This window comes from Acipenser ruthenus, chromosome 14, assembly GCF_902713425.1.
Source record: "Acipenser ruthenus chromosome 14, fAciRut3.2 maternal haplotype, whole genome shotgun sequence".
Taxonomy (NCBI): domain Eukaryota; kingdom Metazoa; phylum Chordata; class Actinopteri; order Acipenseriformes; family Acipenseridae; genus Acipenser; species Acipenser ruthenus.
The window spans coordinates 5,301,447-5,323,580 of NC_081202.1; the positions used below are offsets into that span (position 1 = coordinate 5,301,447).

General features: G+C 39.2%; 1 protein-coding gene across 2 annotated transcripts; it reads right to left on the reverse strand.

The window, feature by feature from the left end:
• Positions 1-9: 9 nt before the first annotated feature.
• LOC117420160 (transcription factor E2F7-like) lies at positions 10-10,657 on the reverse strand. Of its 2 annotated transcripts, none has more exons than XM_034033742.3 (13): positions 10,398-10,657; positions 9,601-9,699; positions 8,870-9,160; positions 8,072-8,240; positions 7,389-7,670; positions 6,824-6,982; positions 6,345-6,482; positions 5,835-6,029; positions 5,523-5,604; positions 4,918-5,407; positions 3,107-3,332; positions 1,930-2,318; positions 10-796 (listed from the first exon to the last, which is right to left on the reverse strand). In XM_034033742.3, the coding sequence occupies exons 2-13, from the start codon at positions 9,697-9,699 to the stop codon at positions 614-616; spliced, it is 2,703 nt and encodes a 900-aa protein (XP_033889633.3). In that variant the 5' UTR covers positions 10,398-10,657; the 3' UTR covers positions 10-613. The 2 variants fall into 2 exon arrangements, with proteins under 2 accessions (XP_033889633.3, XP_058841625.1); XM_058985642.1 differs by lacking the exon at positions 10,398-10,657 and adding an exon at positions 9,888-10,001.
• Positions 10,658-22,134: the final 11,477 nt, after the last annotated feature.

Consider the following 22,134-nt stretch of genomic DNA (forward strand, 5'->3'; position numbering starts at 1 on the left):
ATATATATATATATATATATATATATGACACACCACAAAAATACAACAGGCTTGTACAAGTCTAAAACCACATTAGCCAGAGACACCAAAAGGGGGCAGACCTGCTAGTACGCAAGGCAGGACTGATCTTGCTACAAAATAGAATTTCAACCACTGGCTTTAAAAACAAAACAAATCATATTAGAAATGTTTCGGTATTAAAAACCTCTTCTGAGGGTTTGTACATTTTTGCTTGTGTACTAATAAAAAAAAAAAAAAAAAAAAAAAAAAAAAAAAATAATAATAATAATAATAATAATCTCAAATTGAAGAGCTGTTTAATGCTTTGAAATTCTGGTCCAACACCTGTACTCGCAAGGTTGTTGGCTGCAGTTGCAAATTGTGCCCCGTTCCCTAGTGTCTTTCACTATCAAGACTTCAAGTTGGCAAGCTAACTGCCATTACTGTTGTGACACCCCCTGCAACGATTCATTGGCTTCACTGCTAGTGTCTGGTAAACCTGCCGGTGGATGGAAGCCCCATGCCCAAAAAAGAGGGAGCTACAGCACAGCAGGGTGTGTGATGAGATCTCCAGCCCCAGGAAGTCTGAACTGTAGGTTGAGATGAGGGAAGTTCAGTTGGATACGTTGTTGCTGATTTCCAGCCTCCTCTGAGCGGAGCTGCCAGTCCTGTTCTGTGCTCTCATGCCCTGTTTCCGCAGGCTGGAGGAAGCTGCTGAGCCCAGAGTGCAGGGAGTCTGGAAGAAGGTCTTAGAATGGGGCGCCCGGACTTCTTTAGGGGTCAGCGGGGTCTGTGGCTGCAGAAAACAAGAGTTGAACAGATTTTAAATGAATGGTCTGTGTGGAAAAAATACTACGTGGCCACAATCAACAAATCCAGCACCACTTTAAGACTTGTATTAACTCCCTGTTCTTTGGTGCTATTCAATTTACTTCCAGGCATGAGGCGACTGCAACAGCAAAACTCTTTTGTTAACATATATCCTGCATCTCTTGTAAATTGCATTTAATATGCCATAGAACAGGGAAAGAATGTGAGTGCTGTTTATTAGATCTGTAGTCTTTACTCTCGTTGTACAATGTTGTACGAATCTTAAAACCTGCGCTGCCTAATGGTCCTAACAATAGAAGAGGTGCAACGGTCAGTGCAGCCAAACCAACCCATGACTGAAGTCAGCGACTCTACCAAGTGCTCTAAAAGAGAAGAGTTGACTACTGAACCACAATATGTTCAATACATTACAGAAAACTATTTAACAAGGTACTTAAAGAAATGGCGCCCAGATCTTCAGAGGAGAGCATCTCCACGGCTCTCTGAGGAACAGTTAGCGTTTTGTTAAGGAGGGAAGGATGCCGCCAGTACAAAACAAGTCATAAAAACAAGCTTTAACTATCTTTAATGACTCTCTATGACAAAGGAAGCTCCAATTAAAACAACAGGAAATATAACCCAAGGAGAATGTCGACTCTCTACTAAATCAGTGTTATCCTTTCCAGCTTAGCTGTAATGCAATTCTCAATCAGGGCATTTACTGTATTAAATAAAAGAATTAAGGACCTATTGAGAGAGACGTCAGTTCAATTTTATAATTAACTTCATATTAAATATTAAACCCTGGTCTATATTTTGTGCTATAAGTGTTTTTATGTAAAGGGTGTACTGAATTTTAGAATAGACGAAAGTCCAATACACAGAAATATTCATTTGGATATGAATATACAGGTGGCATATTTTTACTTCTGTTCACCCCATTTGTTCCATAAAAAACAGAAAACACTGAAATTTCTGCAAAAGGAGACATCCTTGAGGGTTACTGAAGAACTCAGTGCATATACCTTACCCTTACACACAGAGACAATGTAACAGATGGCGCCTGTCATATTGCATGTAAAGTATATGTACAGAGAGATTGTGACACACATAGCTTACCTGTTGCTGCAGTGTGAGAACTGTGAGCGGGTGTCCCACACCGACTGGAGATTCAGGTTTCACAGCTTTGGGGAGCCTTTCTTGCTCAGGACTCAAGTGTCCAGGCGAGGGGGCCAGACCGCTGGGACTGGGAGAGCACTCGGGGGTCCTGGGGCAGGGCACAGCCCCAGGGGCGATCAGGAAATGTGTGGGGTTTACCCCACCAGGCATGCGGAAGTTGATGGAGCCGTTGGTTCCGGACAGGCCGGGAGCAACGAGAGGGAAGGAGGAGAGGGCCGAGGGCGGCAGCACGACATACTGAAGAGCGAGAGAAGCCAGGCGACTGGGGGAGAGAGACAGACTGCCGGGACTGTGGCCGGCAGCGAGAAAGAAGTCCAGTCCGCTCAGACCTGAAAATAAAAGAGGCAACGTTAATGTGACATTCAGGGGCTGCACAATCCCACTGTAACCCTTACAAACATGCGTGCGTTGTGGGTGAAAATCAAGGACTGAGAGTTACAAAACGGTAGATTTTTTTAAAATTTTGATTATTTTTTAATTAGTTATCAATTTTACATGTCTTACAGAGCTAATGTAATTATCCAAAGCCCGCTCCTTCTCCACCCTTGCTCCGCAGTGGTGGAATGACCTTCCTACAGATGTCAGGACTGCCCAGTCCCTGACCACATTCCGGCGCCTCCTTAAGACCCACCTCTTCAAAGAGCACCTGTAGAACTCCTCTGTTTGTATCCTGGGACACTATCACCCTTCATGTAAATGTGCTTTATTTTGCTCTTATCAGCCCCCTATTTTACTGCATTTAATCCTGTACTTCAGAATACTGTAATCTGCCAAGTTTTTAACCTGTAGTACTTTGTATTTAATCACATCCTGATGTAACTATCACTATTTAATCATATCCTGATGTAACTATCACTATTACCTGCTGTATTATTGAATTGTGGTTTGTCACACTTGTACTTTGCTTGAACAAGTTATTGTATTACTTGTATTGTAATGCTTGAAATGTTTTTGCTTACGATTGTAAGTCGCCCTGGATAAGGGCGTCTGCTAAGAAATAAATAATAATAATAATAATAATAATTTTGTAACCAATGCAGAAATCTGCCTTTATTGACGCTATCCTCATTTATTCATTTCTTGGTCGAGCATGTTGTTTGAAATGCGGTTTACTAACCTGCAGAGGAGGGCACGTACAGGTAGTGTGACAGAGGGGCCGGCTGCTCGGGGCTGTGCCTGCCAGGCTCGCCCTCTCTGAAGGGGGTTTCTGGGGATCCTCTCGTCTGACTGGCCTGATCCTTGTTCAGAGACCCCTTCGGGGGCGGGGTCAGGATAAGAGCCGGCGTCGCAACACTGCCGTTCTGGAAGGAGGTCTCCTGCTCATTCTTCTCTCGGATGCAATTCTGAAAAAGAAAACGTTGCATTATGTTATAGCCCGAATTACATTCATTAATATTTAACTTGCAAATGCTTAGTAGAGATATAACAATTAACTGGTGAATCAATTATTGATCGCCATGTCTTATTTTGAGAGCCTCAATGAAATTTTCATCGATCAATTAAAATGGCCTTATTTCGGAACACATGTTAACAAGTTGTTGATTAATACCCGCTTTCAGTTTTGCATTCACACTGTTTCAAGAACAGCAATCGAGCAGCGCAGCTGCATACTTTTGAACTTCTACATTGTACATGATCAAAATATTACTCTTACAATGGCTGTCCTTTTAATATTGATCCCCTGCTGATCATATCCATCTTATCAAGATCATTACTATATCACTGGGTACTAATGCAGTTGCCCACTCACTTACGAAGATCATTAGTATTAAACAGAAACCGATTTAGTTGCATGCATCATTAATCATTACTGCTAATAGTCAAGTATGAATCTATCTGCATACCACACATCGTTAAGAGTACTGGGGTTGTGTAGGAATAACTATGGCTTTAAAATTCATTTTCTTAACTCTTATTAGCCTGGGCAACTGTATAATCATTTGGTTGTTTTGTTTTTTCCACTTTCATTTGTTTTTTCAAACACAAAGCTATAGGTAAGAAAAAAACAAATAACAAAAGCGACTTGTGCTTCATGGTAGCCAAGCATTTCTTGTGCCACACTGAAGCTAGAACATGGTGCAGAGTGATTAAGTGCAGGGCGCATTGTATTTTACAGATTTAAAAACCACAGAAATGAAATGATCTTCAACATATAGCTAGTGCTTATAAGAATATGGAAATTGATTTTAAAAGCTTTGGTTCACCCTTGTTTCCAAAAAAAAATTATATATATATATATATATATATATATATATATATATATATATATAAACACTGTATAAAGTACTCCAGGAATGCTCTGTACATACAAATCTTAAGTGTCAATTAAAAAAGCATTAGATACATGTAATTTACTTTTTAATTATCAGTTGCCATACATGCCTCCCCAAACTGAAAATGGCTTTGTGATAAATTACAACTGGAAGTACTTATTCTAATCAGGCAGCTTGCAGTTGTTCATATTTCAATTTAATTGTAATTTTTTATATAATTAACAACATGTTCCTATTTCTGGGGAAAAGAACTGATACAAAACATGTTAAAATATGCACAATAGAAAATTATTCCTCTAAGAAATTGTTCTTCGTGTCAGTGAATTGAAGAAAAACACCTCAGGTTGTTACCGCAGTACTTAAAAGAAACTTAATAAAAGAGCGAGACCAGCATTTGGATGAAAAGTCTTTGTAATGTAAATGTATTAGATCGCAAAAGACGTTGAAACGTTTGGCTAATTCATAACTGAGGTTATTTTATAGTACTGCAGGGTAAGGTCAGCTGTGACTAACCCATAAACAGCACAAACCTGGGCCACTGTGAAGCACAAAGAGGATCTCCCGGGGGTGGCCAGGGTACCAGAAGATAGCAAGTCTCCTTGAATCACTACTGAAACCTGCATTGTAAAAGAGAAAGGCAGTTCTGTTCACCCACCTCGTGTGAAGACACTGTGTCCCTGAAAGCTGTTCTGTCTCTTTTAGCCGCCTGTTCCTCTTCTTTGGAAAGCCCACTCTTGGCCACGCTGCGTTTCCCGAGGACTGGCGTCTCCCGGGTGACGGCAGTGGGTGAGCTGTGAGCTTCGCTGCTCCTCTGCGCTGCACCCCCCCTGTCTGTGAGGCTGCTCCCGCACACCATGAGGACAGAAGGGTGGGGCAGGCTCTGGAGGAAAACGAGAGGAGGCTGCTTCTGGGAAGAGCTGGAGTGGCTGTCTTCTGTCTGGGATTCAGAGGGAGTCGGCGGGCCTCCCTTGACAGCGTTTGGGTAAAATGTGGGCAGCACGTGCTGCGGCTGGGGAAAGGTGCAGGCGGACTGTGGCAGCGGACTAGCTTGGGAATGAGAATCCACAGGAACAGTTAGGACCAGCCCCGGAGAGACAGAGTTGCTTGTTGGGATGACCGCTGTCTTCCTATCAGAGAGTTTACTTCTACAGGCACAAACAAAAATTAGTTATAAAATAAACACTATAATGATACAAGACCATATTCATAAATTGAGCTTTCATTTGGAGTTTTTTTTTTTTTTTCCTATTTGAGACCCACCTTATGCTCTCTTCAAACTGCAGTTTACACACAGCTGCTAAGCCTGCCATCTTTCTGGAGTACTCAGGCTCCACTGTCCAACCTAGGTAAAAGAATAAAAATAAATACAGGAAATCCATTGAGTAAAATTTGAAATGTGCACTCTTTCTATCATGCCTCTTACGAATGCCCAGCAGGCTGATTGCAATGGTGCTGATTCCACAGATGTTTAGTGCTGCACATTACATAATGAACCTGATTTGCAGCTGTAATTCAGGCGCAATCCAATCAGATAAACAAGTTCTAAAAAAAAAAAAAAGCGTCCACTGTTACCTTTCCTGTGTCTCTGTGGGCTGCTTGGTGCCGAGCTGATTCTTCTCTGGTCAGCAGCGGGGGCGGGCAGCACGCTGAAGGAAGCGTGGCGTGTCAGTCTCTGTTTCCCGCTCACCACCAGCTGAGGTCTGGGAACCAGCGGTTCTTTCAGGACGACAGACACGTGCTCTACAGCGGCTGCAGCCTGAGAGGCTTCTACAGGCAAAGAAAGAAAACGGATGAGCTTCAAGGTGATAGAAATACTCCACATCTTGCTAAGCCATTTATGCAAAAGAGCGCAATACCAAAGTGATAATGTACTGCACACTTAGTCCCGTTGAGCATGCAGGCAAATTAATTACTGTAGATGGTTTGGTATGGAGTGTGTGCACTGCCATGCCATGCACTGAACACTTAGTAATGCGTACAGTGGACAGATATACACAATATGCATATAATATATATTAAAGTTGTGTCATGCATCACAAAATGCATCTTGCCGTTTTAAACCTAGACAATGCCTGAACTTACCACTGGAGTGTTTAAAATCGACAGGCCCGATCCATTTGAAAGCAGGTTTACGGCCTCTTTCTTCCGTGACGTGAATCTTCTTGATGAGCTCCAAGCTCGTCAGGACGTTAGCAATGTCATACAATCGACGCACCTTTGCTGGGGACAGGAAGCAGACAGAAGGAATGGTTTACTTGGATACAGTCGCACAAAACACTTTGCTGACAAGAGCTAGAAAAAAATTATATAGCAACACACACACACCCTTCTCAGTCCTATTGAGCTTGAATGACCCAATGGCAACCACAGTTTTAGGACACCGAATAGCACAATATTCAGTATATTACAGGAATAAAAATGAGCCATGTGCAATGAGCTATCCTTATTGTGATCCTTACAGAAGTCTCATAACTGCAGTGGCATCAGAGAAAGGGCAGTCCACAATTAAAATACTTATCAGCACATTCAAGCATGAAACTGTGTCAAGGAAATAAGCTTACTTTTGAACTTGCTGTGGTCAGCAGCATCTTGGCTCTCATCGATCAGGATTTTAGCAGCAATGTCCAGAGAAACAATCTTGGTTTTGGACACAAGGAACAGCATGACGAACTTCTGGCTCATGATACGCAAGGACTTGTCTTTCCTCTTGCTGGCTGATCCTAAAAACAGTTAAAAAGAATGGACAGTAGAAAAGGATAATCAAACACATAGGAGTCTTGAAAAAACTGGTCGGGAGACTAAAAGAATAGGTTGGCTTAGCTTAAGAAAACTAGCTTAGCAATAGTGTTCACTTAGCAAATCCAAAGGGGTTTATCTTAAAGTTTGAATTTGAAGACACTGGTATCAAGGGTTTGTTTGGGATGGGTGTCCAGCTTTCAAACCCAATTTTTCACCTGCTTTAAAGGGTTAAACATAAAATGTACACACACACACACACACACACATTTTAGCTTAGTGCTAACTTTAAGTGCAATGGAAAGGGACACTATTCCTCCAGAAAAGTTATTTCTCGCTTGGGTTTAGCTGAAATGGAACATAAAATGTTCCAAATGATCCCTTCCGTACCTGAGGTCATGTCTGACTCAGTGTCCATGTGGTCAATCTGTCCTTCCTGCGGTTCTGGGAGGCCCTCTTTCCTCCTGAGCTCGGCTGGCTTGCAGTCCTTCTCCCGGAGCTGTGCCATCTGCTCCTCGTAGCGCTGCTGCTGGCCCATGCTCTGCAGCCCCTCCAGCGTCTGGCACAGCTTGTGCCGCCCATGCCAGCAGTACTGGTTCTTAGCTACCCGGGACACCAGCAGCAGGGACTCCAGGACGTTCACAATATCGTAGATCCGTCTGCGCTCCACACCTGGGTATGGGGAAAAAGAACAAATTCCTTAGCAACCGGTCAGAACAAATAAAAAAAGCATTACAGTGTAACTGCAATTGAATGAACTGCCACATTCAATATTTTCAAAGCAGGCTGTTCATAGCAAACGTGTAGTGTGTCATGAATTAATAATATTTAGTTAATATGTCTGAAAGGTGTATTTTGTCCTGCATAATTTTTATTTGGAAACCAAACTGCTACCGGCAGTGTACTTCAGTCTTGTGTGCCTTGGAACCATTTATTTAAAGTGAAACAATGTTTCCATAGAAACAGACTTCACTTTTGTGGTTGGTCAAAGCAACCAACTCAGTGTTCATGACAAGATTTAATTTTTAGTGCATTGTCTACCAAAGATATAGTGGCATTAGGTTACTCCTTACCCAAATTAGTTGCCACCTCATCTAAAGAAATGCGAGTCTTCTCCATAGACAGCGGGTAGTCAGGATAGAGAGCAAGAAACTTTTGGCAGAGAAGTCCCAGACTTTTCAATTTCCTGTTAGGCCGTTGTTTTTCAAACTCATCTGTGGTACAGTCCTCCATCGCATCAAACTGATGAGTAAATACATCAATACAGTAAATAAATATTGATGGGAGATAAAGTGGGACCTGATATTTCAGTACTTTACTGAATGAAATGTTTAGGACCTTACAGCCCCCATACAGTAAACTGCACATTACAAAATATATTCTATAGGCACCTGGGGTTGCAAAAGACTATGTGTAAGTACCTAGTTTACAAAGAATAAACCAACCAACTTTGATGGATCTTTTATTTGTCTTGTGATTTTCAGAAAGGATTAAACTTGCTTTAAAATCTGCTTTATTTTATTTTTACATGTGTAACTGATGCTGCCGGACATCCTAGAGAACCAAGTGACAGTGACGTCAACCACAATAGTACTGCGATTGCTCTCACGCTAAAGACCTTTTAACTGTGAGAGGTCTGGCTTCTTAAGCAAATAAGATTACCAGAATACTATTGTTCAAACAGTTTATGCAGATTCCCTTAACTGGCTGCCCAGGACAAAGTGTTTTACAGCAAATGCCAGGAACTACAGTAACTTTCAACGGCCCTAAAAAGCAAATGACTTCAATGTTACTGTTTTATTCATGACTGTTAATGTGCTGAATCAAGATGGCCACTTCATTCTTTTCAACCCAATGTGTGCATCAATTACCTGGGTAGTGTCTCTTGAAGTCTCCTCCCTCTCCTCATTTTCAATGGGACGAAAGAGGCCTTTTTTCATGTCCCTGTCCCGAATATCAGGGCTCGCAGCACTGATCAGCATCTTCAGGTTAGCAGTAGGGGTCCATGGATCTGCCTGGGGTCTGTCGACATGCTTGATGGGGGTGTTGTGAATTGTTTCTAGGGTGCTGCAGCCTTTCTGTTTGGGCGGTGCTGTTGGGGTCAAATCATTTTTCAGCGGGGTCTTTGGGATCACCTTTGTACGGTCAACAAATATGTTCTCCTGTCAACAAACAGCAGCTTAGTTTTAAAGACAGTAAATTAATACAATTATGCAACATAATACAAATAGTAACTAGTACACTAATTGCCAGGAAATGCTGGTTTGTGGTTTACTTTTTACACAGTATCTATGTTTTGGAAAATAACCACATTACAGTAAACCTATGTGTAAATTGTATGCATGTTCAAAATGTTTTAGGGCAGTTATTAAAAGGTAATTGTACTGTTACATGAAAAACATGCACTGTAACACACATATAACATTTACCCCAAACTATTTTATACACTTACCTTTAATATACCACTTCTATCTGGTCCAAGCTGCAACGCACACTGTATAACACTGTATGCCTGTCACTGCCCAGTGGTACAGGATATCATTGCTGCTACCTGGAATGGCAGATGGCGGCTTGTAAATACTAATAAACTAAACCAACTTGCCTTTTGGTCGTTATTACTATCAGCGTCTTCCACCAGGTCTGTTCGCGTCTTCCTTGGGCTGGTGAGATCTTTCAGTGCTAAACATCTAGTTCCTTCCATCTACAAATTAAAAAAAAAAACAAAACAAAAAAAAACATAAATAGATAAATAAAACAAGACACGTGTAAATATCGCATAGCAATGTTATGTATATTAGTATTTATTTTCACAATATCCAGATATTGTTGCATTGGCAGCGTAAATAACAAATAAATAAAATGTTACAGTAGACAGTTCAATATACTCACATTACTACATATAAATTCATATAAAATACAAGCGAACAAAAAACTCTCTTAGAATAGATAGAAGTTTCTGTATTTATTTTGAGACCCCTATCATCAGATTTTGGCGCAACTTTACTGACGAATTCCGCTTGAGACTTTTACAAATGCCCAACAACTTCCTTTAAAAGAAAAAAAAAAAAAAAAACCATTGAAAAAGAGGCACAGACTTTATTAAGTTTTGTTTTCATAAAGTTGTTATAATGCAAAACATACACTTTTTTTTTTTTTTTTTAAACTTTACCTTTCCCACTTAGCAAAAAATTTTATAAAACTACCACTAGTCATACAATGACATTGCCTGGCCAGCAATATCATCACACGCAAGTACAAATGCTCTTATTAAAACTTCAGGAACATTAAGATCGTTTTACTATCTTGTAAACCACATTTAAAAATAAATTTAAAAAATTTAAAAAAAGCTTTCACAATAGCAAATACCCCAAAACTTTAGCAAAAAATAAAGTTACTCACCTTCCCTGTGTTTCAATCCAATAGATTATTCCAATTTTTCTTTTCGAGCAGGGATTTCACCTTTTCAGCAAAAAAACATTAGTTTAAAAATATATATTCTGTCCCTTTATAAATAAAATATCCCCTTTCTTCAATTATAATCCAAGAACACGCAAGACTGACCGAGCCAGCTCCTAACTCATAGTACTGAATATGACAGTCCTGATCAGAACTTGTAACACCCGCTAAAGCTGCTTTTCTGGCGCTCTGCAAAATTTTTAACGCACCAGCCAATCGGCGCAAAGCAACGTGAATATATTACAAAGTTTCGGCCAATCTGCAGGAGAGGCGGCCACGCCTCTAAATAATGTTGGCGCGTGAGTCGGCGCGTACTTCTGTCTCAGAGCTGACTGCTGCTGTAGCTGAGTGATGCGGATCTCACCTAGGAGACCTAATTAATGGAAGGCTGATCAATGCGGGTTTTCTGTTCAGTGTAAAGACCGCGGACCTGATGTAGCGTAATCTAATTAACTGGTGTGTGAGGGAAACAGATGGAGTACAGTATGGCCGAATTCTGGCGCGGACCGTGCGCGGTAGAAATAGCATTTTGGAGGTGGAAAAAGTATTGATTGTCTGATAGATTTTGACTGCCTCATGAGCCATTCGTTGGCGGCTTTTTTTCATTCACATCCTATTATCAACCCAAACAATTTGTAAGTAATTCCCCATGCAACTCTTATGAAAATATAATAGTATGCTGCACATACTCGTACTGTATACGGTATTATATACGTCACATATATATGCATTAGTGTTGCTTAGAATAGTATAGAGTTTTTGGCTATACTATAGCCAAAAATATGGTTAAATTGTGTTTAAAATACTAGTCCCTTTAGTCAGGTATATTTTGCAAGCCCAATTCAAAGTTGTTTTATTCGTGGTGACTGTGTGTGCTAATATAGGAGTGGGGAATTGTCAGTTGAAATATACAACTTGTCACAGGAGGATGTACTGTTTGCTCACAGCTCTGTGATTGATGGTGGGACAGTGGCTGTTGTGCATACTTATAGGCTATGGTAAACACATATAGTAAAGTATAGTAAATGTACTGTTTAACCCCACCTAGGTGATTTACCAAGACAAAACGTTATTAAATACAAAGCTGCTAGTTTCCTGATAGACTCAAGCAGTAGTTTTTTGTATTATACTAAATGCATGTTCAGTCCTGTACAGCCAGACACATCTCCTTATACATAATGTACGCTGCAGGATTGTGAGACATTCTCAAACTGGCAGGCAATGGGAGTGCACAGACAATAACGGCATAGGAAGCTTTCTGGCTCCAGGCTGCTTCCAGCCCAAGGTGGCTGCCCCTCCAGGGCAGGGTTGATCAAGACACAGAGGCAGGGTCTTCTTCAGTCTCCAGTCCCGTGAACACAGGAGCTCCTATCACAGACACATTCAGCTGGTCCGTTACTTAATGGGAAAGCCTTGTAATCACCAGCAGCACAATATGCATTGTTGTTTTTAGAATAGAATTTTGAAAGCTCTTTTGCATAAAATGGAACCTCTGCTAAGTAAAGCACACCTCGGCTGTAGCCCAGATCACAGGCAATTAGCCCCAACAATAGTGGAAAACTCCAAGCATTTGACTGTGTCATTTCCCGTGGGTAAAAACTTACAAAGCAGTCAAATAATGTTAATAGTTATAGTGTATTTCCACACACATGTGCGTTTGTTAAAGTATTGCAGTTTAGAGGAGTTTCAGACCAGGAAACATGAAGAACAGCTACTGCAGAGATTAGTGTGGCTAGACTGCAGTTTACCATGCAACCTCCAGATATGTTGTGCATATTGTATTGCATGTTTAAACTGCATTTTAATTGTTAAACTAGTCTAACTGCTGTATGCAGTTTGTTCTAATGTGCTTTGTATGGAAACAGGCACCTGGGTCTGTATATGGCCCTGCACAAACACTGAGCAGTGATGAAATTCATTACATTTTTTATCCTCTCTAAGACTCTCATTGGAACCTACTTTTGATCACTCAAGATAGCATCAGGATTTCTATTGTGTTGTATCTCTGTGAGTCTGTGTTTCCATGGCTACCAGGAGAACCCCCACCTGGCCTGAACCAGAAAGCATGTCTATATATACTATGTGGGTGTGAAACATTCTGCTTTTAATATCTAGCAGCGTTAGAAAATAAAGCAAACAAACAAACAAAAAAATGATGTCACCAGAGATCAAAGCAAACCAGGTCCCTGCAGGGCAACAGCAAGGTACACATGCAATCACTGGAAGAGGTCAGGGGGGCTCCTGTAACCATGGAAACACAGACACGCCTACATTTACACACCACCTTCTGCAGACCAAAAAATGTCACTGTCTGCCCTGAGAGTCTGAAAGAAACAGGAAAGGAAATATACAAAAGACGACACAACACCCACCAGAATTATTGAAAACGAATTATTGAAAAGTCTGAAGACTCTTAAAATATATATTGCACCCTGTCCATATTTTAAAGCTGCAGTTTCTCATAATAATGTTTCATTTGACCACTGAAATATAAATGCAGCAGAACTTTAAAACATGCACAGAGTTTTATTTGTATTACTGAATTGGCAGAGATAGCATGTACTGTGTATGTATGTCAAAGCATCACTGGCAACTTCAAAAATAAAATTAAGCTATGGATACAAGGAAACTACATACAAGCATATAGAATTACAAAAACACATCATAAACTGTTTCTGTAATTCCCTAAACCAAATATGAGTTTACTCACTTTAAATGTCTCATCTTTTTCTTAACTCACGGAAGAATACAATTCAACTCAAGTGTTTAAGAATTCAGGATAACTCTTTAAATGTTTACATTTTAAATCTAATTTGTACAGACCGTGTTTTTTTTTAATTTTATTAACACTTGTGTTTCTTGTACAGCTAATGTAAAGTCTAAAGCAATTGAAATAAACACAAACATGTTTTAATAATCTGTCACAGTAAACTGAACAGAGTCAAGAAGGTCTTCCTTATTAAGCAAGGGGCACACCTCATTGAAGATTGTACACAGACACCATGATTGTGGGGCACTAGAGCTTTTGAATTTAAAAGTGTTAATTGCATTTCATAGGGTATGACTGGTTTAAGTTTCTTAATAGAAATCATCGCATTGTTTCATTAAAACATTAATCAACTATAACCCGGCACTAGATGACTTCTGTGAATGTGTGTTTAGAGTTTCATGGTTAATATAATCAGTGTTTATCATTTTGTTAATGCAATTTAAATAATGAGTGTCTTTTGTATTATCTGAAATGATGTAGTGTCTCCCTGCAATGCTGTTAATTATATTGTAGTTCATCATATGACACTCAAAGGTAAAACTATGAACTACAGTATTAGTCACATAGATAGGTAGGGCAGCAGTGTGGAGTAGTGGTTAGGGTGCTGGACTCTTGACCAGAGGGTTGTGGGTTCAATCCCAGGTTGGGGACACTGCTGCTGAACCCTTGAGCAAGGTTCTTTACCTAGATTACACAAGTAAAAACTCAACTGTCTAAATGGGTAATTGAAACAGGCCATTTCTCAGACACCTCCGCCTTACTGGGAACAAAGGCCAGCTGTTATGCCATGTGGCTGAGGCTTAATTGATTGCCAATTACCCAATTTATACCACAACCACATTCCAGGCAAGGACTCGTTAAGGCAGGATTCCTTTTTCCCTGCCAACCACAACTCACACCCATGCACACACACACACTTTTCTCTCCATTCCCCCCCCCCCCCCCCCCACCTTGCCACAGCCCACCACATATGATTCATAAGAAGTATGCTAACATGTACAAGTGACATCTGTTCTAGTATGATACTGTACAGTGAATCTATTGATGAAAGACAGGCTTACACCAGACAGTCTAACACCATTAGAGAAAGTAACTGTCAGCTACACATATGAACATGAAGGAAATGAGTAATAAATCGCATGAGCGATCTCTCGTGACTAACAAGACCACAGGACCTAAACAGCTGCTCTTCCTGTGTCATCTATTGTCCTGTGTATTTAACAGTCAGCAAATCCTTACACATTGAGTACCTGCATGTTGGATTATACCTAACTGGTTCATTATTATGGTTGCATGATTGTCAACTAAAAAAAAGGTTAGCTTGGTAAAGAATGGCAGATGCCATTTCCTCTGAAAGTCTCATAGTCTCAAGGGACATGAAGAGCTGCAGACCCCTGTGGAGGAGAGGGCTCCTCTGTAGTGCTGTGCCTTCAGAAGCATTTAAAAAATAGGATCACGTATCAGTAGCAAACCAGAGAAACACTACTGAAGTTACAATGGCTTTTGTATTTGACATTCCAGCAATATCACAATGCTATAAAGCAATACATGTTGGTTATCTAAGGGAGTACAGTATCAGTGTACTGCTGTTCAGCTATGGTTCAGCTATGGGTTCTTTAGGGTAATAAACTGGTATTATAGTGGCATTATTTTTAACTCTGGAATGCCTTAGTTTTCTGTAAAGGTCTGTTGGGCAGGACAATCTATTTGATATACACTATTTAACTGTAATCATTCAAGGAAATAAGGAGCATATAGACAGTATAGCTACCTGTAGTTGCACTTGGATTTATTTCAGTAACTCTAAGCTGCCATAGTTTTACAATTAAACTTATCTAAAGAATGCTGGTGATAGGGAAACAATAACATCTGGCATTTAATTACTTTCGGTGTACTGACTCAGTTTGACAGTAGCATGTCATCTGCTGTCTAAACTTTCAACATTTACTGTTTAGTTTTGTTAAACAACCAGAATTGTGAAAGAATTATTTCTGCTCATACACTTCTATAGCACCTAAATTCACTGTGCTGCATTTGGATAGTCATCCTCAAAGATACTGGGGGCAGCACAATTCAGACAGCTATGAAAGATGACAGGATACCAGTAAATATGAAAAGTGAAACCGACGTGGTGCCTGTAAGGGATATGTTTATTGTACTAATTATTTTATTACTTATTTATTACAGAATAATGACACCCTTTGATATCGTCCTCTGAAAACAACATCAGACTGATATTCTAACAAATCGCACTACAATCGATTTAAGTTCTCAGCGTGAGGTGAATAAGGGAATTAGACCATCAGATTTTGAACCAGTATTACATTTATTACATAAAACAACAAAACATTTATTACAAACAAGACAATATCGAGCAATGACAAGTGCGGTCTGTCTCTCCTTTGACACCTATGATGTAAGATTGTTTATGTTTCTTAACCCTTCTATGTCAGGAAAGTGTTCATACCTTCTCCAGAACAAATGCGGATCTTATACCACCGCTCTCAAATTTTAAACATCATTTTTGTTGAACCTCATGAAATTAATCCTTCGATAAGGAATGTCCCTTTAAGAAAAATGACCTTCTGTTGCATCATGTACTGTACAATACGTACAATACAAGTGCAACGTTGATCTGGCAGAGATTTTATTGTGTTCTTTAAATCGTCGATGCTCTTTGCATGTACTGGGCAATCTGTTCATGATCTACAGCAGAAATCTTCCTATTTAAAAGTGAGTGTATCACAGAAATTGAGTGCACAGATTGGTCATTCACTTTGATATGGAAAGCACTGTAAAAAAAACCCAACACGATTAATCATGGGAAAGCATGGTAGATTCAATCTATAAGCTCTTGAATTCTAATGTTCTTTTAACTCGCACATCGCTCCACCTGGTGGTCAAATGTTGTAACTGTGTGATGTAATGTTTTTTTTTAGAACCCTGGATTGGAAATGTTGCTCTAATACAGAAGTTCAGGTCTGAGATCAACAGGGATATAAAACTATAGCAGTTTAATCTATTACAGGTTTTATTATGAGCTTGATTCGCCACACTATAGGTAACAAGCTCAAATGTGACGACATTCAGTTCATAATAAAAGCTGGTGTGGCCAAAACTGCTGTAATAGGAGAGATTAGTTCCACCGCTGGATCACTGTCAATGAACATTACTGCTGGACACAGAACAGTTAAATGTACTTCAGCACCATGACTCCATCGAGTGGGCTCAACAAGGATACCAGGCCCTTCTTACCTGTCAAATTAACACACTCACTAGAACCATTGTTTACCAATTAGTCTGATTCAGAGACTGTAAGTCCACATGCTTAAACATTTACAACAAATAGCAAATATATAATATAGCTGTATGCAAATCTACTTTTAAAATATGAAGAGCTGATCATAGCAGAAGCAGAAGTGCAATAAAGCATTCTGAAAGCTTGGTAAAGCATTGATAATAATCTTAAAGCCCAGACATGCTCGATAAAGCATATCAAAAAAGATAAACGATGGTAAATGCAAAGTATAAGCATGGGGAACTGCAAAATGACAAACTGCAAAGTGCATTCAAGGGTTAAAATACTGTGCAGCAGACAGAGAGATGACTGTGCATTTTTTAACATGCTCATTAGGGTTACATGGAAAGCAATGTTAGCCATACTTTCCTTCCTTTATCTGCATATTTGAGCTGTTCCTAAAAATAAATAGGATTCATTCATGATTAAACACAGTCATAAAAAACAATGCAATGTAAGTGGCTTTGTCAAGAAAAAAAGACTTACAAAACTAAGTCCTTTTATTACAAAGTAAGTGAAATTGATGATTTAAATCTTGATCCAAAATGAACTCCTCCTCTGTGCTCTCCTCCCGAAATGTATTTCATAAGCAGTGTATTGCTCTAAGGAGAGCCTGCATTGCTCTAAACAGACACCGCCTGCTTGATTGCTGTGGTAATATTACAGGCATATATAGAATGATCTTGACTTTATTATTAAAATCGTGAGAGGCACACAAGATTGCTTCCTGAACATGCAGATCAACAGCCTCAGATGACGTGGGAGGATCGATGGGACAGGCAGTTTATGACAGAGTCAGCCTCTTCCCACTCAGGGTTTACTTTTCCTGTGAGTAAATGACATGTTGAGGATGTAGGCTGTTGCAGCAGAGATGGACCCTGTGCATGACAAACTGTGAGCAAACGTCTGGCAAGAGGACAAAAGTACAGCTGTGGCCAAAAGTTTTGCATTAAAAAAAACTATATGAACATCATTTAGATCTTTTATTTAACATCATGTAATCAAAGAACTACAAAATGATATTGCAAAAGTCTATGGAAGCCATAATAGTAGTACAGTATGTCACATTAGATTTCGAAATGTCACATTTTTCCATTTTTGTTTGTTTTTTTGTTTAGCATATGTAAAACTAGAAAGCGGTGTGTGATTCAATATGTTAACGTAACATTATTCAGCAGGTTTCATTCGACTTTATGAAGCAAAATGTGTTCATTCTATAGGGTGATTTCTTCTGACCGTAGCTGTACGTCTTCTCGAGTTTCTTCCAGTGTTACCTCAGTGTAGAATTCTAGCACGTATTTTGTCTGGCAAGCCAAATCCTTTCCACGGGCTGTCTTTGTTTTAATGCCAGGAAGTGCTGATCTTGTGGACTGCACATACCCTGTAGCTGTCTGCCAGTATTGCACAGACACACTGGACACTTACTGTTTTTTTCATTGGATTTCAAAAGCCTTTGGCAAAAGTATGTATTACTTATTGCTTTTTTTTCCTGACCTTATTTTGTTGTGCTACAGACAGTGTAGTCTTTTGTTTGTGGTATTCTACATCAAGCAGATAATTTTGTGGGTACCTAAAATTCAGCTTCCTGTGCTGTGGTTTTTGGTGACAGATAGGAAGGAACACAGTTGTTAGCAGGTGCTTGACTGTTTGGAGTGCAGTACAAAAGGTTAGCTAAAAATACCCTGCAAACCGCTTTCTTTCTGAGCTGCATCATGTAGACATGCAAATACCTCCTTGCATTGAATAATAATAATAATAATAATAATAATAATAATAATAATAATAATAATAATAATAATAATAATAATAATAATAATAATTATTATTATTATTATTATTATTATTATTATTATTATTATTTTAAATTAGGGACCACATAGAACTTAAGGTAACACTTCACATTAAGTGTCTCTAATTACTGTGTATTTACATATTAGTTACTTAGTAAATACATGTGTACTTACACATAATTACAATGTTGTTATACATAGTTACAATGTACTTAACATGTAAATCTTACAATATATGTCAGTACATAATTTAATCAGAAAAGGGTAAGGGTTAGGTTTATAGTTAGGGTTAGAGTTAGGATTAGTGTTATATCATGCAAAAAATGTACATATTAAGTACATTGTGGCTATGCATAATAACATTGTAATTATGTATAAGTACACAGGTATTTATTATTATTATTATTATTTATTTCTTAGCAGACGCCCTTATCCAGGGCGACTTACAATTGTTACAAGATATCACATTATTTTTACATACAATTACCCATTTATACAGTTGGGTTTTTACTGGAGCAATCTAAGTAAAGTACCTTGCTCAAGGGTACAGCAGCAGTGTCCCCACCGGGATTTGAACCCACGACCCTCCAGTCAAGAGCCCTAACCACTACTCCACACTGCTGCCCTCACCAAGTATTTACTAAGTAACTAGAATGTAAATACACAGCAATGAGAGTAATGTGTTACCAAACTTAATTCCAAAAACATATTAAGAGTTAATGTAATTTTTGTTACTTTGTTGTAGTTCAGTCCTGCAGAAACATTTGAAAGTTGACATAGTTATCTCATACACAACAGCAAACCGCTGGTCTGTCTTTGACATGACCATGTATGTTTCATATGGGTCGTTGAAGTCTAAACCATTGTTAAAAATACTTACAAATAATGCTGGTAATTGTTCCTGGCCAACTTTTATCACCCTTGGAGCTTGGCAGCATGTCTGCCCCCCAATGTTTCCAGTGACTTGAAATAGATGGTTCAGCTCATGCCTTGTCACAGAATGACAAATAAACCATCTGGCCACCTGGCAGACGGTCACGCCTTCCTGAACTCCTGAGCTCTCTGTTCTGTTCCATAACCATATCCGAAATGCTAGTTTTAAAGTCAACGTGAAATTTGTGAGGAGTGTTAATCCACGCACTCTGATGAGGTCTGTTTTAGAGTTGCAGTTAATCCATGCTCTCTGGTGAGGTCTGTTTTAGAGTTGCAGTTAATCCATGCTCTCTGGTGAGGTCTGTTTTAGAGTTGCAGTTAATCCATGCACTCTGGTGAGGTCTGTTTTAGAGTTGCAGTTAATCCATGCTCTCTGGTGAGGTCTGTTTTAGAGTTGCAGTTAATCCATGCTCTCTGGTGAGGTCTGTTTTAGAGTTGCAGTTAATCCATGCTCTCTGGTGAGGTCTGTTTTAGAGTTGCAGTTAATCCATGCTCTCTGGTGAGGTCTGTTTTAGAGTTGCAGTTAATCCATGCTCTCTGGTGAGGTCTGTTTTAGAGTTGCAGTTAATCCATGCTCTCTGGTGAGGTCTGTTTTAGAGTTGCAGTTAATCCATGCACTCTGGTGAGGTCTGTTTTAGAGTTGCACTTATCATAGGTGTCAGGTAAGAGAGAGGTAAAGATGCTCTGGACATTATTTCCAAAGCGTTTCCTTCATTCTTTAATAAACTCACATTTTTTGAAAGGAGGAAACAACATGTTAATGTTACAAAATAAGATACAAAACACCTTGATGTGCTTCAGAGAACTTGAAATATAGAACTTAGCTTGGTTTTAGCTTTGTAAAATTGTGGAATTCACTGAATAGATGTTTTTACAATAAATATGCAACAATCACCCTGTTACACAAGTGTGACGTAATAACAAATGAAAACAAACATATGAACTGTCTTTTCTAAGAAATTGTATTGAAAATATTTTTAAAAGCATTTAGTTAAAATATTTTATAAAGCATTCAGTTAAAATAGTGTTAAATGAAAGTGTGTTGCTGTAACGAGCCTGGTCGAGGGTGGGTGCACTCAGAGCTAATTATCTTCAAGCACAGTTCGTTTTTATACAGCTTTCTTTCCCTAAGATACACGCTGAACATCTTTTTTTATGACACAGCTGCAGAATTTCTTGCTATTATTTGTTGATTTACATTCTGTTAATGGGACCACCCAGTTGTGGAAATATATCAGACACCAAGGGACAGCTGTCTGAATCTGTACTCTGAGGCATATAGTGTTTAGCGCCTGCCTGCTCATCAAGACCAATAGCCCTATTCTCTGTGACACTCTCAATTGTTACCTATAAAACATTCTGCCCTACCTTTACTACCTTAGGGAGTAATTATTTCCCCCTAATTGCCACCCTCTCTTCTATAGGGACTGTAACCATCTCATAAAGCAATCCCAGTTGTGAGATACAGTATATCTTTGCATTATATTAGCCGTATGAGATAGATTCAGTAGCCTTCAGAAATTCCATTATCCAATCCTTCTTGTAAGAAATGCCCATGCTCGTTTGTATGAGACATAAAAATGGTGCTTCCTTCAAAACTGTGTTTGTGAGTCTGTGAATGGAAATGCACAAGAGGCACAATGCATGGAATTACTTTGTAGCTGTAACCGCTTTTCTGGTACAGCCCTGCAGGCACGATGGAATAAAATGTCAACGGTTGTGGGAACTCTGCAGCTTTAAACATAGAGAAGCATGCACTGTTTAAACCCAGGCAGGATTTGAGTCAGAGCTACATGTATTATATCCCCAAAAACAGAAGTCAGATTGATACTCATTTCAGTTGCATTGCGAGTTGGAACTTTTCAAGCGTGAGTTGACAAATAACAGCTTGGGTGCATATAAGCAGCAATCAGACTTGGCACCATAGCTGTAACAGACACTGTATTACCATCAAATGTTATTTATTACTGGTTTAACTGGCACATTTCTATTTCTTTTCTCTGTTTCTATAAGATTACAAATAAAAATGTCCAGAAACATAGAACATGCTGACTTAAAAGAAACTGGGTAGAGAAGTCCAGTTGGGAAATGCATTTTAAAGTAAGCAGTGAGACAATGGGGGAGCAAAAAGAGCAAGCCTGTCTCTCTGTATTTAATTAGATTCCAATGTCTACTGTTCTGTCCTTTCCACTGAGGATGCAGGCTTTGGGAATGTTGACACCTGCAGATTGGGTTTCATTCCACTCTGTTTGGAATGTCATTATTTAGAAGGCATTCCTTCTGAAACGTGGGTGCGGAATGCCTAGGTCTGCAGAGCATTCTGAATCCAAATGCATCCTCTTGTTGAAAACTCGATTTGGAGGTCAGTCATGGAAGAAATTGGAAAGAGAATTGAGAGTATTTGTTCACTGTTCAGTATGTTCAGCACAACAGTCCAATCTGTTGTTGCTCTTCTAAATTCCATGCCAAAAAGCACACAACTTAAGGTGCACTAGAAAGAAGAAACTGAACAGAGCTTGAGGTAACACATTCTATTCAGTGTCCCTAACTTCACTGTAACTGCACTGTAATAACACAGTAATCACACATGTATAATAGCTAGCACCTTTTATTCTTGCTCTTTATGGACATGTGGTTGTGTATTAGCAATGTAATTACTATGTAAAACAATCATTCCATGAAGATGCAAATTTTGTTACATTGGATATTAAACAACTGGCAACCCGATGCTTGTTGTGGAAAAGGGAAAGAAATGTAGCAGAGTTTCATTTGAAAGATCTAAAAGGCAATGGGTTTAATTTAAACATCATACATACAGGTGATCTTTGTCTTTTGTGTATGTTCAAAGCACTGGAGTGGATTCCATTGGTCTACTGTAATGTTTAGATC

Coding starts and splice junctions, on each gene's coding strand:
- LOC117420160 (XM_034033742.3), bottom strand. CDS start 9,699: ATGGAAGGAACTAGATGTTTAGCACTGAAAGATCTCACCAGCCCAAGG. Junction 6,983..7,388: donor TGAGTCAGACATGACCTCAG/GTACGGAAGGGA, acceptor AACTGTTTTTAG/GATCAGCCAGCAAGAGGAAA. Junction 797..1,929: donor TTCTCACACTGCAGCAACAG/GTAAGCTATGTG, acceptor TGTTTTCTGCAG/CCACAGACCCCGCTGACCCC.